This window comes from Sarcophilus harrisii, chromosome 4 (assembly GCF_902635505.1).
Source record: "Sarcophilus harrisii chromosome 4, mSarHar1.11, whole genome shotgun sequence".
NCBI lineage: Eukaryota > Metazoa > Chordata > Mammalia > Dasyuromorphia > Dasyuridae > Sarcophilus > Sarcophilus harrisii.
The window spans coordinates 332550432-332566187 of record NC_045429.1 but is presented as its reverse complement, the minus strand read 5'-3'; the positions used below and the strand labels follow the sequence as shown (position 1 = coordinate 332566187).

At 48.4% G+C, this 15756-nt stretch overlaps 1 protein-coding gene across 4 annotated transcripts; it reads right to left on the bottom strand.

The window, feature by feature from the left end:
* Positions 1-925: 925 nt before the first annotated feature.
* On the bottom strand, positions 926-15522 carry COPZ2 (COPI coat complex subunit zeta 2). 4 transcript variants are annotated; one of them, XR_004233854.1, is made up of 10 exons: positions 15344-15522; positions 14292-14366; positions 11940-12021; positions 10770-10861; positions 10239-10294; positions 9623-9700; positions 5871-5922; positions 4347-4385; positions 3715-3846; positions 926-1435 (listed from the first exon to the last, which is right to left on the bottom strand). XR_004233854.1 is itself a non-coding variant. In XM_031966114.1 (9 exons), the coding sequence occupies exons 1-9, from the start codon at positions 15464-15466 to the stop codon at positions 1388-1390; spliced, it is 645 nt and encodes a 214-aa protein (XP_031821974.1). In that variant the 5' UTR covers positions 15467-15521; the 3' UTR covers positions 926-1387. The 4 variants fall into 4 exon arrangements, 3 of the variants coding, with proteins under 3 accessions (XP_031821974.1, XP_031821976.1, XP_031821975.1); XM_031966114.1 differs by lacking the exon at positions 3715-3846 and having other exon boundaries at positions 15344-15521; XM_031966116.1 differs by lacking the exons at positions 3715-3846; positions 15344-15522 and adding an exon at positions 14796-15103.
* Positions 15523-15756: the final 234 nt, after the last annotated feature.

Sequence of the window (15756 nt, the reverse complement as noted above, 5' to 3'; positions counted from 1 at the left end):
TGTGCACCTGCCTGAAGAACAGGTGTGTTTTCATAATCTGTTTAGTCACATATTTGTGGTGGGCGGTCCTCCTAGCTTCCTGCTATCTCTCAAAGTTGTAAATCAACTTTTTCAGCACATAAAGACAATATTGTTGTTCAGTGTTTTCAGACAAGTTGGACTCTTCCTATTTAGGGTTTTCTTGGCAAAGATACTGGAGTGGTGCCATTTCCTTCTCCAGCTCATTTTACAGATGAGAAATTAAGGCAAATAGGGTTAAGTGACTTGTTCAGGATCACACAGCTAGTAAGTATGTGAAGCTGGATTTGAACTCAAGAAGAGTTTTCTTTATTTCAGGCTCAGCACTCTATCCACTGTACCATCTAGCCCCATAAACACAGTATACTCGTGCATACATATAGAGTTAAATGTCTTGCCCAAACATCTGATAAGTGTCTCAGCACTCTATCCACTATCTCTCCACTGTACCATCTAGCCCCATAAAACACTGTGTACCTGTGGATATATGTGGCTGGCCTGAAGATAGTGATCATGCTGAAGAACCTTCCAGAGTTCAGAATTACAGATCATGAAAGGATTGGTGAGGACCCCATATGGCAAGAAAAGACAAATGATGATGGTTGGTCCGAGGTCCAACTTGGCTGTAGGAACCACTAGAGAGCTGGGGGAAGCAGGAAAAAAAAAAAATGAGTGAATGACCAAGGATCTTTGGCAAAGTCACTTTCCATGTGTGGGCAAATACACTATCAGCATCCCTCCTTCCCCTTATTCTCTCATGTTTCACGTGATTCATCCTCACAATCACACACAAACACAAGATTACATAACCCGATGGGACAGCGCAGGGGCACAGATTGCTCAAGTATCAGTCTCATCCAGACACACACACACAAGCTCCTGGGTCAGGAGAAACAGGAGACCCCAGAAAGGAGAAAAACTTGTTTTATTGCAGTCCTCAGAGACAAGAGTCCCATATTAAGGAGGCAGATCAGTTGGTTGCCTTGGGAGCAGGCAGGGGTAGGGAATGACTGACTCCCACATGAAAATGGTCTTAAAGTAAAATGGACGATTGCTGGAGAGTAATGAGTTCTCCCCTATCACTATAACTCATCAAGTGGGGGTTGGCTGTCCACTTCCGGATACTGCAGAGGGATGCCTATTTGGATGTCTGGCTAGGGGGGATGACCGAAGTCCTTTCCAGCTCTGAGATTTCATGACTCAAAATGACAGGGTCCCTTCTGGCCACTGTGTCAGAGATCAGGAACTCGGGCTTCTGATTAGTATGAGGAGGAGGCCTGGGGAGAGCAAGAGGGAGGGACTCTTGTCCTTCTGGGTCCTCGGCGGTTCACAGCACTTGGAGCAGAGGCGGGTTTGGCTCCTGTGGTTTTTACTTCAGCAAGGACCACTTAATTTGCTCCTTGGCAGACTGTAGAACCTGTTTTGGTGGGAAGGGGGAGGAGGGAGAGAACAGAAGGAGAGAGAAGGAAAGTCAGTCACCCAGTGACCTTGGGCCCCACTGCTCTCCCTGCCCGTACTAGGGGAGAGGGCACCGCTTGGGCTGAGTTGCCACAGAGCTGGCCCTTAGCCACTAGGTGGCAATAGCATCTACCTGGTCGTGGTGGGAGGGAGGGGGCCGGCGCATGGGGGCAGTTCAGACTCTGGTTTTCTAGCGCTGGTCCGGACCCAAAAAACTAACCCCCTGTCCCGGTCCTGCCTGGCAGGCCGAGGTTCCCTGCCATCCGCTGACACGTGGGCAAAGGGAGCGGCGCTCCTCTCCCAGCCCCCCGCGCGGGCGCAGCCAGGCCGGAGGGAGCCAGGTCCCGCCCACGCCGGTGCCAGCGCCACGTCCGAGCCGGAGGCAAAGGCAGACGGGCCCGGCGTGGGCCCCACCCCGGGGCCGCGGGCCATTGTCGGCCTGTGCGGGCAGTCCGACTCCGGCCTCGGGGAGGGCGCCGGCCCGCGGCGAGCCTGCGCTGAAAGCGCCCCCGGCCCACTCCAAGCCAAACACGGGGCTGCGCCCAGCTCAGCGGGGCTTGTGGAGACAGGCTCGCTCTCCCGCACACGGACACGCCTGCCCCAGCGGCTGCCCTCTCCCCTACACCACCGCTCGGTGCGCCTCCCGGCCCGAGACCCTCCCTCCCGCCCCGACTGTCCGCCTCCGGCCCGAGACCCTCCCTCCCGCCCCCGACTGTCCGCCTCCGGCCCGAGACCCTCCCTCCCGCCCCGACTGTCCGCCTCCGGCCCGAGACCCTCCCTCCCGCCCCCGACTGTCCGCCTCCGGCCCGAGACCCTCCCTCCCGCCCCCGACTGCCCGCCTCCCGGCCCGAGACCCTCCCTCCCGCCCCCGACTGCCCGCCTCCCGGCCCGAGACCCTCCCTCCCGCCCCCGACTGCCCGCCTCCCGGCCCGAGACCCTCCCTCCCGCCCCGACTGTCCGCCTCCGGCCCGGACCCTCCCTCCCGCCCCCGACTGTCCGCCTCCGGCCGAGACCCTCCCTCCCGCCCCCCGACTGTCCGCCTCCGGCCGAGCCCTCCCTCCCGCCCCCGACTGTCCGCCTCCGGCCCGAGACCCTCCCTCCCGCCCCGACTGTCCGCCTCCGGCCCGAGACCCTCCCTCCCGCCCCCGACTGTCCGCCTCCGGCCCGAGACCCTCCCTCCCGCCCCCGACTGTCCGCCTCGCCAGGGCCTCCCTCCCGCCCCGACTGTCCGCCTCCGGCCGGGAGACCCTCCCTCCCGCCCCCGCGGTCCGCCTCCGGCCAGAGACCCTCCCTCCCGCCCCCGAGCGGTCCGCCTCCGGCCCGAGGGCCCCTCCCTCCCCCCCGACAGTCCGCCTCCGGCCGGGGCCCTCCCTCCCAACCCGACTGCCCGCCTCCGGCCCGGGCCCTCCCTCCCAGCCGACTGCCCGCCTCCGGCCCGAGACCCTCCGCCCCGACTGTCGCCTCCGGCCGAGACCCTCCCTCCGCCCCGACTGTCCGCCTCCGGCCGAGACCCTCCGCCCCCGACTGTCCGCCTCCGGCCCAGGGCCCTCCCTCCCAACCCGACTGTCCGCCTACCGGCCCAGACCCTCCCTCCCGCCCCCGACTGTCCGCCTCCGGCCCGGGCCTTCCTCCGCCCCGACTGTCCGCCTCCCGGCCCGAGGACCCTCCGCCCCGACTGTCCGCCTCCGGCCCGGACCCTCCCTCCCCCCCCGACTGTCCGCCTCCCGGCCCGAGACCCTCCCTCCCGCCCCCGACGGTCCCCCTCTCTCCTTCGGAGCCAGAGGCTTTCCGCCCGTCTCCACCTGGAACTCTCTCGTTTCAGTTCCCGCCCCTTCCCCAGGAATCCCCCTCACTGAAGGGACTAGGTCCTCTCCGTCCCTCCCTGGCGACAGCGTGGGGCTCGGCTGAGCCGCGCTCTTGCACCCTGATCTACCGGCAACGGGAGGGCCAGGGGCCAGGAGAGAACCCCAGGAGGGCCCGAGGCTCGAGGGGCCCAGGCAGGGGGCCAGAACCAGGAGGGCCAGGAGCCAGGGGAGCCAGGGGCCAGGGGCCAGGGGCAGGGGCCAGGGCCAGGGGAGCCAGGGCCAGGAGGGGCCCAAGGCAGGAGGGGCCAGACCAGGGGCTCAGGGGCAAGGGAGCCAGGAGGGCCAGGAGGGGGCCAGGGGCCAGGAGGGAGCCCAGACAAGCCAGGGGAGTGCAAACTGTTGCAAGCTGCAGTGGGAAACAGGGGTGCCAAACCTGGGGCCCAGCAAGAGACAGAAGGAACAGCAGCGTGTCTTCCGGCCTCGGTTACGCCGTGGGGGGTAAGGTGTTAGTGAGTGCCTGGAGCAGGGAGCTTCATGCAGGCAGGATTAGTCTGGGCAGAAGGACCTGTGGGGGTGGACAGGTAGAGCATGGCCAGATAAGCAGAAAGTTTGTACCGCTGGAAACCAGGTGGGACTACAGCTGGGGGAACCCCTCCCCCCCAGAGCACGGGGCAAGTGTGGCTGCGTCTTGGAATGTTAGGGCGTGAGGGTGAGTGGGAATAAGGAGCTAGTGGGGGGGAGGGTGGGGAGCAGGATAAATCCTTCTACAGGATCCCCATGCATAGATAGCCATGAACGCCAAAGGGCAATGGAGAGGAAGGCGGGAAGGAGGTTCCCCCTTCAGTCAAAAGGAGAGAGGGGAGTAAAGGGCTCTTAATAAAGGCTCTAGAAGGATGAGATCAGCAGAGATCAAGTTCTCATCCTTCGGTGCCTTCTGTGACGGCCTTTCTTCCCAGCCCCTCCCCCCTGCAAGTTTCTGGGTCTGCCCCTTCGATCCTCCCCTTCCTCAAGCTAATCCCTTGGAACACTTTGTCCATCTTGGATTCTAGGACCCAGGGTGCCTACCTGGGCCACACTCTGCTCAGACAGGCCGCTGTCCTCTACCTGTGGAGAAGCAAAGCCAGTGGCGGAAGGAGAGTTAGAAAGAGTGGGGCAGGTGCAGGGGCGTGAGGGAGTGGAGGGGATCCGGGACTGCCTGTCTCCCACTGGCGTTAAACCCCGAGATGGGGCTTTGGCAAATGAGGCCCCTGGATTTCTCCTGATATTTAAGGGAAGGAGTAAGGGAGAAAAATCTCAACTAACTCAACTAGACTAAATGACTTTTAAGGTCAAGGCAACCAGGTGACTTTAGAATCATGGAAGAGAGAGGAAAGAACCTTAGAGACCATCTAATCTATTCCCCATTCTTTATAGATAATAACTGACAGTAATAATAATGGTAGCTAGGTGTTGCAATGGATGGAGCACCAAGCATGGAGAGAAGACATCTTCCAGAGTTGAAATCCAGCTTAAAATTTTTAAAAAATTAACACAAAAAAAGAAATCTAGCTTCAGATATTGAGCAAGTGACTTAATCCTGTTTGCCTCAGTTTCCTCATCTGTCAAATGGGCTGGAGAAGAAAATGGCCAAACCATCTAAGATCTTTGCTAAGAAAACCTTAAATGGGATCTTGAAAAGTCAGACATAGCTGAAAACAACTGAGAAACTACAACAACATAGATACTAAAGTTTTAACACATGTTCCTCAAATAATCCTCTGAGATGATAAACAAAAAGATTATTATTCCCATTTTATAGAGGGGTACTGTCAAACTGAAGTAGAAAAGAGGTCATTTAGAGGTAGCTAAAAAGTGGTCTAGCAGATGGAGTACAATCCCTGAAATAAGGAGGACCTGAGTTCAAATATGACCTCAGATGGTTATTGGGTGTGTCACCCTGGATAAATCACTTAACTCTGCCTCCCAAAGAAAAGGGAAACACTAATCTGTGCATAAGGATTCTTGCAAGCTGCATGTCAACTTAAGTTTTTAAATGTAATGTTATTTATGTTTATTGTATATTTTTAAAATTTACTTTGTTAAATATTTCCCGATGACATTTTAGTCCGATTCTCAGTCAGGCCTAATGTGACCTGTCACATGTTTTGATGTCTCTGCTCTAGACCCAAATCTGATGGATTTCCTATTACAAATAGGTCCTTTTCTTAGAGGACATGGTTCATAACTCTTTGACAAAGAGCACTTCCTAGGAAGGAGGACCAAGTATTTAAAAATTTAAAAGAGTTGGGGTAAGTAAGTAGAATTTGGTAGGGGGGAGATCTTTCAGTTACTAGATCTTTCTCATTCTTCTTTCTAAGAATCCTGCCCTTCTCTACATTCAGTTCCTGGAAGACCTAAATCAGCCACCCCTTAAGGACCAAGTCAAGGTACAGAGTGTCTCTGGTATGCTCTGCCCTTTCAGGTGTCGTGTACTCCAGTACTCAATTAGGAGAGAGAAAAAGAGTGGGGAAGGAGAGTGTTTCCAGCCCTACCCCACCTACTACCCTGTGTCTCAGGCTAGGATAAAGAAGGGGGAGCAGAGACCCTTACCCGGAAGTTCACTTTCTGAATCACCTGCTGCGGATCATTCTCCAGAATCACACTAAAAACAAAAACAACAGGAGAAAAATGTTGCAAAATTTATTATCTTTCCAATTTTCTGTCCACTAAAATGAGACCAGAGACTGACTTGATTTTCTGTTTGTGTCCTCAGTACTTAACACAGTGCTTTGCATATAATAAATTCTTCATAAATTATATTCTTTCCTCTCTTTTCTTTTTCTTTCCTTCCTTCTTTCTTCTCTATTACTTCCTCCCTTTTTTCTTTCCTCCTTTTCCTTCCTCCCTTTCTTCCTCTCTTCTCCTTCCAGCCTTCCTTTTCTTCACCCTCCCTTCCTTTTCTTTTGTTTTTTTTTCTTTCCTCCTTTCTTCTATCTCTCCCCTTTGCTTCCTCCCTTTTTTCTTTCTTTGTTCCCTCCCTTCTTTGTTTCCTTGCTTCTCAAAACCCAAGTTTCTTCCTGGAAGCCTTCCCCAACTTAATTGAACTGGATTGCCTTTTTCCTCCCATCCCCACCTGGCTCAACATCTATTTCATTCATTCAGAACTGGCACTAACAATTCACACACTGTGATTGCCACTGAGTCATGAATGATAGCTGACTTTCAAGATGGCTAAGTGCTTTATACCCATTAACTCAATAGAGGAAGTATAACAACTTTGACAAGCAAATAGCCCTAGCATTATTCCCATTTTCATTTTACAGAGGAGAAAAATGATTCTGAGAGAGACTAAGGTTCTTGGTCCCATAACCATTGTCAGAAGCAGTATCTGAAGCCAGGTCTTCCTGACTTTGATTTAGTACACTATGCTACCCATGCTGCCTATAGGGGAGAAATATCACAATTTTTAAACTAGTAGATAGAGGGGATCCAATCTCAAATTCAGTTTTTTTAAAGCTACTAAATTTAGAGCTCTTTCATAAATTATATCTTCAACCTCTACAGGCAGCTAGATGCCAAAGGAGATAGAAAATTCAGGATGATGAGTTCAAATCCAGTCTCAGATAATTATTAGCTGTGTAACCCCTGGAAAAATCACTTAATCTGTTTTGCCTCAGTTTCTTCCACCATAAAAACTACCTTCCAAGGTTAGTGTGAGAATGAAATGAGATAATTATTATAAAATGCCTAGCACATGGTAGACAATTACTAAGTATTTATTCCCCTTCCCCTCCCCTCAGTCCAGCAATAAACTCCTGTACTTGAAAATGTACTTGGAAGGGCTCTCATGTTTACTAAACATTCTTATATAATTAAGTCCCCTAGTGAGCTATAATTTTTTCCATCCATTTTCCTATGTTACTTATGAGCATCCCACTTTTGTCTTCAGTTGTAATATATATACCATCCTTGAAAGTATGATGTTTAATCATTTATTTTTAAAAATAATTTTAATACCACCACAATCAAAGGAGGCAGCTAGCAGCTTGGTTTCATGGAGAGAGAAGCAGCCTTAGAGTCAAGATCTGGGTTCAAGTGCTATTTTTGACCCTTGCTGGCTGTGTGACCCTGGGCCAATCACTTAATTTTTCTTTTTTCCTCAGATGACTCTCTCAAACAATAAAACTAAGGAACAGATGCCATCATCATTGATCTCTAGGAATGCCCTGCTCTGTACCTGTGAAGTCACCGGTCCAGTCTAAAAAACTTAAAGACGTTAGAATGGCCTTTCTCTTGCCTTATTCCAAATTACTGAGGCTTTACTCTGTTCATTTGTATTTGTTTGAATATCAGATCTGACACTTACTAGTTGTATGATTTGAGTCACTTAACTTCTTTGAGTTATGTTTCCTCATCTGTGGTGAACTGGGATATGATATCAGAAGATTCAGGTTTCACCTTAAGCACTTAGCTGTGTGATGCTATGCAAATCAGTTAATCTCTCTGTACCTCAATTTCTTCATCTGTAAAATGAAAATATCGACTTTATGATTTGTCTGTGCTCCTGTGATCTCTATGATTTTGCAGAATTGTAAGATAAGTGCTTTGTAACCTTTATATATACATGTAGGTTACTCACATTGCTATATATATATATATATATATATATATATATATTCTTTATATAAATTTTTTTCTTTATATTTTCTTTATATAAATTTATTTTATTTTCTTTATATAAATATGAGTTATTGATATTTGTTTTTACTTTGCTTTATTGTGTTCTTAAACAATTTGTGTAAGTAAGTAAGATTGCATAACATCTTTCCAGGCAGCTTTCCAGGCTGATAATAGAGTATTCCCTGTACCCTGACATTCAAGGAGCTCAAATCAGTTTCTTTGATTACTGCATTCTGATTTCACAATAAAGTTTACAAGGCCTTCCACTCCCATCTGGTGAAGGCAAGGATTTTCCTCATGCCAAAAACACCTGGCCATTCTCTTGTAGAAATCCGCCCTCTTAATGAAATGCCTCCTCTTTTCCTAAGAAAGATTGGGGTTTCAAGAAACATCAGCTCTACTCTGCATTGCTTAACTATCTGTTATTCTTCATAAAGACTCTGAGATTTTTTTCTCAGGGAATGGGAAGAGTCTGTATATAGAATATTTTATACTGTCTAAAAGGCTAACAACATTTTTGGCCATTTTCCAGTTATTTGTACCAATATTGGATGCCCACAATTTAGATAATCCCTAAATAGTGAATAATCCAAAAAGCCTTTTATTCAATGTTCTAATCTGTTGTTTTTGTTTTTGTCAGATTTAACTATTTTTGGCCTTGGCTAATATTAAAATTAGATGGAGAAAGCTATCTGCAGTCAGAAAGAGGACCATGGGGATTGAATGTGGATTGCAACATAGTATTTTTACCTTTTTTGTTGTTGGTTTGCTTTTTTCTTTCTCATTTTTTCCCTTTTTGATCTGATTTTTCTTGTGCAGCATGATAAATGTGAAAATATATATAGAAGAATTACACATGTTTAACATATATTGGATTACTTGCTGTCTAGGGGAGGGAGTAGGGAGAAAAGAGGGAGAAAAATCTGAAACAAGATTTTTTTTTTTATTAAAGCTTTTTATTTTCAAAACATATGCATGGATAATTTTTCAACATTGACCATTGCAAAACCTTGTGTTCCAAATTTTCCCCTCCTTCCTCCCTAATCTAATATATATTATACATATTAAAATATATGTTAAGAACAAAAGATTTTTTACAAGGGTAAATATTGAAAGCCATGTTTGCATATATTTTAAAAATAAATAAAAAATAAAATTTGACTGAATTCTATGAGCTCTAAGTAATGTAGGAAAGTAAATGGAACTCATGCCATACATTTGGAAAAAGCTGATCCAGGATTTAGAAATAATATATAATGTGGATAACTGACAATGATCCATATTGATCTAGGTGAGTTTTAAAATCATAATAATTCACATTTATATAGATTTGAAAGAGAAAAGTGACAGACAAATGATTTTACCCATGTAAGGAACTCATAGCAGGGAAATTTCTTCTACCAAAGTAGCTCAACAACTTATCAGCAATTTATTATCTTAGGGTTTTTTGGAGCCTTGAGAAGTTAAGTCACTGCTTCAAGGCTGGTGACTATTAGAAATGAAACTAGTGGTGTAAGTTGGCCTTCTATTCACGGGCTGCTTCTCTAGTAGAACTTTAAGTCTACAAAGTCTCACACCCTTTGTGAAAGCTGTAGCTCAGAACTTTATCTGTATGGCACTATATGAATATTCGTGACAATTCCTGTTCATGGTGGCCTCTCTCCCACCTGTTCCCTACTTACCCGCCATCCACGATCTCATCCACCACCAGGAAAGCTCCATCCATGTTCTCCACCAACGAGCGTTTCTCTATGTTCCTCCTGAAGGCAGAGCCAGCCATCTGAGCTACCTCCCACTTCTGGCAGGGGATCATGGGGTCCTCCAACAATTACCCTCTCCCAGAAAACACAGGTGCTCAGGGGTTGGAGGAGTGGGGAGTGGGTACGGCAGGAGGGAGAATGAGGAATTGTCTAACTATCCCCGATCCTGTGGTAGAAATTTATCTACTCTTTCTCTCACTGCCCAAACCTTTGCTTAAGGTGGCAGCATCACATCACAATCGTCAAGGGACTTAAAGTGGGGGCAAATCCATAAAGGCCATACCCTCTCAGCCTTCTACTAAAATGGCAGTCACAGGGCAAGGGGACTAGAAAAGGGTAGTCACAGGGCAAGGGGGCTAGGAATGAGAACTAGAAGAGGGTTCTCTTCCCAGTTTTGTGCACTCAAGCTACAGGAGCATTGGAGGAAGGCACCTTCTTGGTGTAGAAGGTTATCTGGAGAATCACATTATCAGGGCTGGGGGGGGAGGGGGATGGGGAACGGCTTTTTTACCTCTCGGTGGCCACAGGTGTCACTTACCGTAACACGTGGTTCAGGGAATCAAACAGGCAGGTAAGGACTGACATAAGCATCAGCTGCATAGAAGGATGAAAAGAGAAAGAGACTAGACCCAGTAAGACCAGAGAGACACTTCAAACACAATACATCTCTGTCCGGGGTAAATGGTTTTTCAATTCCTAAAAGGTGTTGGGATGACTCTGACTAGGCAGACCTTAGTAGAGAAGGAAATGGCTTCACACCTGAGTGAAGCTAGATTACTGAATGAAGAAAGAGAATGGAATTGCCTTTTATTGAGACAAGAAAATGACAGACATTTGACTAGGAGAAGTCAAGCCTCGTTTCATCCGGAGGCAGGAGCATGGATGAGTTTTCAAAGTCTCTTTTGGCTTAAAGATTTTCTTGCCATCCTGTAGACTACATCTGCCCCATGAAGGAAACCAAGGCTCCACTGCCAGATCCTCGGAGACTCCCCCTCCCCCCCACACTCATCTCAACCCTCTTTCCAGACTTCTCATTTTGGTGCCGTCACCCCCAGGCCCTTGTGTTCACCTCATTTTCCTGGGATGAGCCCACGACATACAGGAAAAGGTCGATGCTGCTCTTGTAGACAATGGTCATACCTCCAAAAAAGGCAATCTCACCTGCAAGAATGTGGAGAGGGAAGGAGAGGACATTCAGACTCCCTCTCCCTGACCTCCACCCGCCACAGATGGCCCGGCCCTACCTTACTCATCCTGTCTCTAGCTCCTAAAGATCTTTCTTTGGATCTCAGTGTCTGGCATAAAGTTACCCCTCCTGCATCACAGGAGTTAGGGGCACAGTGCCTCTGAGACCTGGAAAATTCATGTAAAAAATTTGTTTCTCCCTTTGTACCAGAAAAGTCTGACTTTTTTCCTTTTTCTTTTTCTTTCCTAGCGTGTTTGCACAGTATGTTACCATAAAAATTTGGGTTGATGTAATACAGTTTTATATATATATATATATATATATATATATATATATATATATATTTTTTTTTTCATATCTGAGTTTCTAACCTTTTTCTGTGTCATCTCCTGCCAGCTTTCAAATACTGTCTGTGGCTTCCACAAAATTCCCAATTTAATTTCTTATGCTGGCCTATGATATATGCAAATCTCCATGGGTAAAGTTGCAATGTGTAAAGGATAACTGTAGCACATATGGAATAAATATTTACTAATTAACAGACTATACATTTCCCACAACTTCCTATCTTCTCCTTCACATTTTCCCAGGCTGGGTCAGGGAAGCTTTTGTGAAGGCTGGGGTACATGCCTACAGCCCAGATATAAAGGATGGATGGGGCAATCTACAGTCTAAAAGTTTTCAGAGAAGAACTGGCTCCTTGGGAGCTGGGCTAAACATAATTTCTGCCCTCAGGGAACCCCAAAGGAGAGGAAGCCAGTAGGTAGGAAAGAAAGGACTTAGAGATACAAGGGAAACCTCTGGACATTAGTCTTGAAGTAACAAGAGAGCATGGGTGTTGAGTGGGTCAGGAAGGCTTCTCTGAAGAAACAGCTGGGAGGGCCATGGGAAGGAAGGGAGGGAGGGTCAGAGGCAGGGAGTAATCACCCCGGGTCTCAGAGGTGGGAAAGGAAGTACAGAGGACACAGGGTCAAATTCTGCAATGTTTGGGAGTGGGGAAAGAGGCAGAAGTGGGTTAAGTTGGGGGGCAACAAGGGAAACACAATCACTTACTGTCAGTCCTATTAGTCTTGTTGAAGACATTTTTTTCAAAGGCTTTCTGCTCCTTTATGGAGGGGAATGTATCATCATAGTACTAGAGAAAAGGGAGAAGAGATGACATCCTTGTGGAGTAGTGGGGACTATTACTGGCTGAGCAGGAACAGTCAGCAGGCTGGAATCTATGAGCCACCTCCCTACAGAGTCCCCTCTCTTATGGCTCCCCAAGTCCCTAGGGTCTGTTTAGAGCAAACACATTCAGCAAAGCCCCACCCCATCGACACAATTCCAAACAAAATGATTATAAAAAGAAAAGTATTTGTTTTTCAAGTCTGCTGTCTCCTTTTAGAAGCAGCAGGAGGTCAGTCAGCAATTTGGTTTTCTTTTAATTGTCCTGCTCCTTTGCTTGGAGGGCCAACCTGATTTAGACTACACTGGGGACACAATCGCCACCATTGGTCTCTGTGCTGCTTTTGGTCCAAAAAAAGATGGTCTGGCCAGAGTCTGGCTTCATTTAAGGAATTCAACTCCTAAAGAGAATTTTTCCAGAGGCAAATCTCACCCAAGTTTTCAGGGCTTGTGGTAATTACTGGGGCCTCGAATAGAATGAAAAATGGAACATTGAGCTCTAGAACCCAGAGCCTCCAGACTTGTATTTGGGGTCCGGGCCTCCTACACTTTACTAATTTCATGAGATTGGGCAAATCACCTCCCCACTTAGTATCCTTATCTTATTATATTATATGTTATAATATATTATATTAAAATGGAGGGTTTGGGCTAGCTGATCTCAAAGGTCCCTTCCAGATCTGATACTTGATTTAGCTATTCTGGGAGGGGAAGCTACCCATTGGAACATTTGGCACCAGGCTAGGGACCTTCCACAACTTCCCCTTTGACTTTCTTCAAGATGGGATAGAGAAACTATGGCCTGATCTGATAGTTTAGTATGATGTGTCCTGGAAGACAAGGAGCCTGGAATGCTTAGATCAGGTATTCACTTAACAATCTGGGATAAGAAGAGAATCTTGGCCAAAGAGATTCACAAACTTGAGTTATTTTTCCCATCATGCTGTTTTTGTATGAATTTACGTCAACCTTCAGCTTTAGGGTCACCATTCATTTTTTAACAAGGGATTTGCATAGTCTGATGACAAATGGAATAACATTGATAGAAAGTACTTTTTTTTTTCTTTTCCCCCAGAAAGGAGCTATAGAAAAAAAATGTGGTATTTATTTACCACGTCTGGATGGAACTTTAGATCCTAGGCTAGTTTAGAGACCTAGGTATATATAAATATAGTCTCAGATACTTACTAGCTGTGTCTCATGGCATTTCTCTGGGGCTTCAGTTTTTGCCTTCTTAAAATTATAGGGCTGCACTAGCTGCCCTTTCATCTCTAAACCTTATGATCCTATGATTTGTTTTCAGCTACAAAGGGCTAGATATAGTTCAGTCTCAATTAGCTGCATGTACATCTAACTTGTGGATTTTCTACAAATACAGTACTGGACCAATGGACCAGCTGCTTCACTCCCTACCCCCTCCCAGAATGCTTTGAGGGCACTGTCTGCCTGGAAGTACAAATCCATTTAAATATTATGGAAAGTAAAGCATAATTGTTTAATAATCCAAAAATTTACTCCAAACTCCAGAGTGAGCAATTTGGAGGATATTTACCCTGTTAACTGGCACAACTATATAAGTGATTTTTTTTTTTTCCTAGCTAGGTCATGACTCTCCTCCAGCAATAAACACATAATGCAGACTTGACTGAGAGGTAATGTGGCAAGGTAGATAAAGCAAATTAGTAATCAAGATACCTGAGTTCTAATCCTGCTTCTGCCCTGAACTATCTGTGTGAATCCCCTCTCTAGGCCTTGTAGCTTTTGTCAAGAGCAGAGGGATGGACTATATCATTTCTAAACTGCCTTATAGTTCTAATGTTCTGTGATGTTAGGGCTGTGTGCTAAGTTACGGATATCGAAGATAGCTTATTTGCTAGATTTAGGGCAAATGGAATTGCTGAGTTCCATTTATTTGTGTCTTCACTTCTAAATCTCTACGAGGCTGAACACAATGTTCATTTCCACTGGTCAGTGGAAAGGGTGGAGAAAGATAAGATTCTCTTCAAGGAGATACTTCAGGGTGAAGACAATCCAAACTGAAAATCTGAAAGTGGCAGGGGCTGGACCTCTCTAATAGAACCTACGCTGAGATATTATGGAGAAGGTTTAAGTGTCTTACATTGGCCTAGAGTCCAGGGGGCTCTCCTCTTTGGCTTTCTGAGCCTTCTATTTCCAGGGACCTCTTTGACTAGCTAGGGTAGGGGAGGTTATAGGGAAGAGGAGAGGGAGGGGAGTTACCTTGGCCAGAAGCCGTTGTCCATCATTATCCAGGATGAAAATTGCTTTGACAGTGTAGAGAGACGGTTCCTGCAACTGACCCCCCAAAAAAGTAGAGTAAGCTGGCTGAGGAAGGAAGTGATCTTCAGACCTATTTATTCATCCCACTGACTGAAAAAAGGGATTCCTCAGGCTTCGAGGGATCCCTTTCATGGAGATTATTCAACTCAACTCTTCTGAGGTTCCCACTCTCCCAACACTGAATACTCCGAGCCCCTCAAGACCCACCCCCCACTATCTTTTCCGAGGCTGCTGAATCTCCAGGCAGCTTCTACTCCCTGTCTCAGAGGCCAAGGCCTGTTGCTGGGTGATCCTTTTCCGTGCAGAAGGTCCACCCAAACCCAAGTTCTGTCATGCACTGACTGCTCCAGAGTCTAAGTCAGAGTGTATCACAGAACCTGGGTCGGGGAGACTGATGGGGGTCCTTTTCTGACTCCCCCCCAGCAAAACCTTCTCCCTACTGACTCCAGAGCTTCGGGATTTGATCCAGGGCAGGGATCCACATTCCCAGAGAGTTCGCAGAATCCGACACATCCACAGGACTGGGTCTCGGAACTTGATCAGGAGGAGGGGCAGCTTTCCTTCTCCCCACCCCGACCCTTCATCCCCTACCAAGTTGGCAGCCTTGCTCTTGCCTTTCGGGCGGCGAGACTTAGCATGCCCACCCGGGACCCCCAGAAAGCAAAGAGCACTCAGGCTTTTTTCCAACAGATGTGCCAGTCGCACTGCTCCCTGCGCCCACACCCTGCACCGCCATCCCAACCCTGAATCGATCTAGAATCCCAGCCAAGCCCAGATCCAGAACCTGTCCCGTGAGGAGGGAACAAGAACTCCCGTAGCCCAGAGCCCGTTTCTCCACCCCTTCGGACCCTTTCCCACCCCCGCGCTCCAGCCCGGACGACGGCAGCGGCCGAAAGTTCCTGGCGCTGCCCCCCGGCCGCCGCCGCCGCCGCCCTGAGCCGGGAAGTTGTGAGTCGGCCGAAGCTCCGAACTCTCCCAAGCGCGCAGCGTACCCGCAGCCCCGGGGGTTCCGTGGCCCCGGCGCCCGGCGCCGTTCCCCCCCGGGCTGCCGCCGCTACCTCCGCGGCGGCCCCCTCCCCTGGGTGCGGACGTGGCCAGGCCTCGGGCCGCTGCATTCCGCTCCGAGCCGCACTGACAGCGCCGCCCGGCTCCGGCCCCGCCTCCGCCGCCCGCCCCCGCGGGGCTGGCCCGGGCCGTCCTGGCCCTCGGAGCCCCGAGTGCTGAGCGCAGAGCTCCGAAACCAGACCTCGGAGCTAAGCACCCCCGCTCCTCCGCCCCCCGCCCCGAGGGCATTGCCGGCGATCCAGGGCTGGAGGGAGGAGGAGAGGCCGGCAAGGGCCTTTCTCTCCTCTCGGTCTCTGTCTCTGAATGTCTCTGTCTCTCTCTCTGCTCTGTCTCCGTCTCC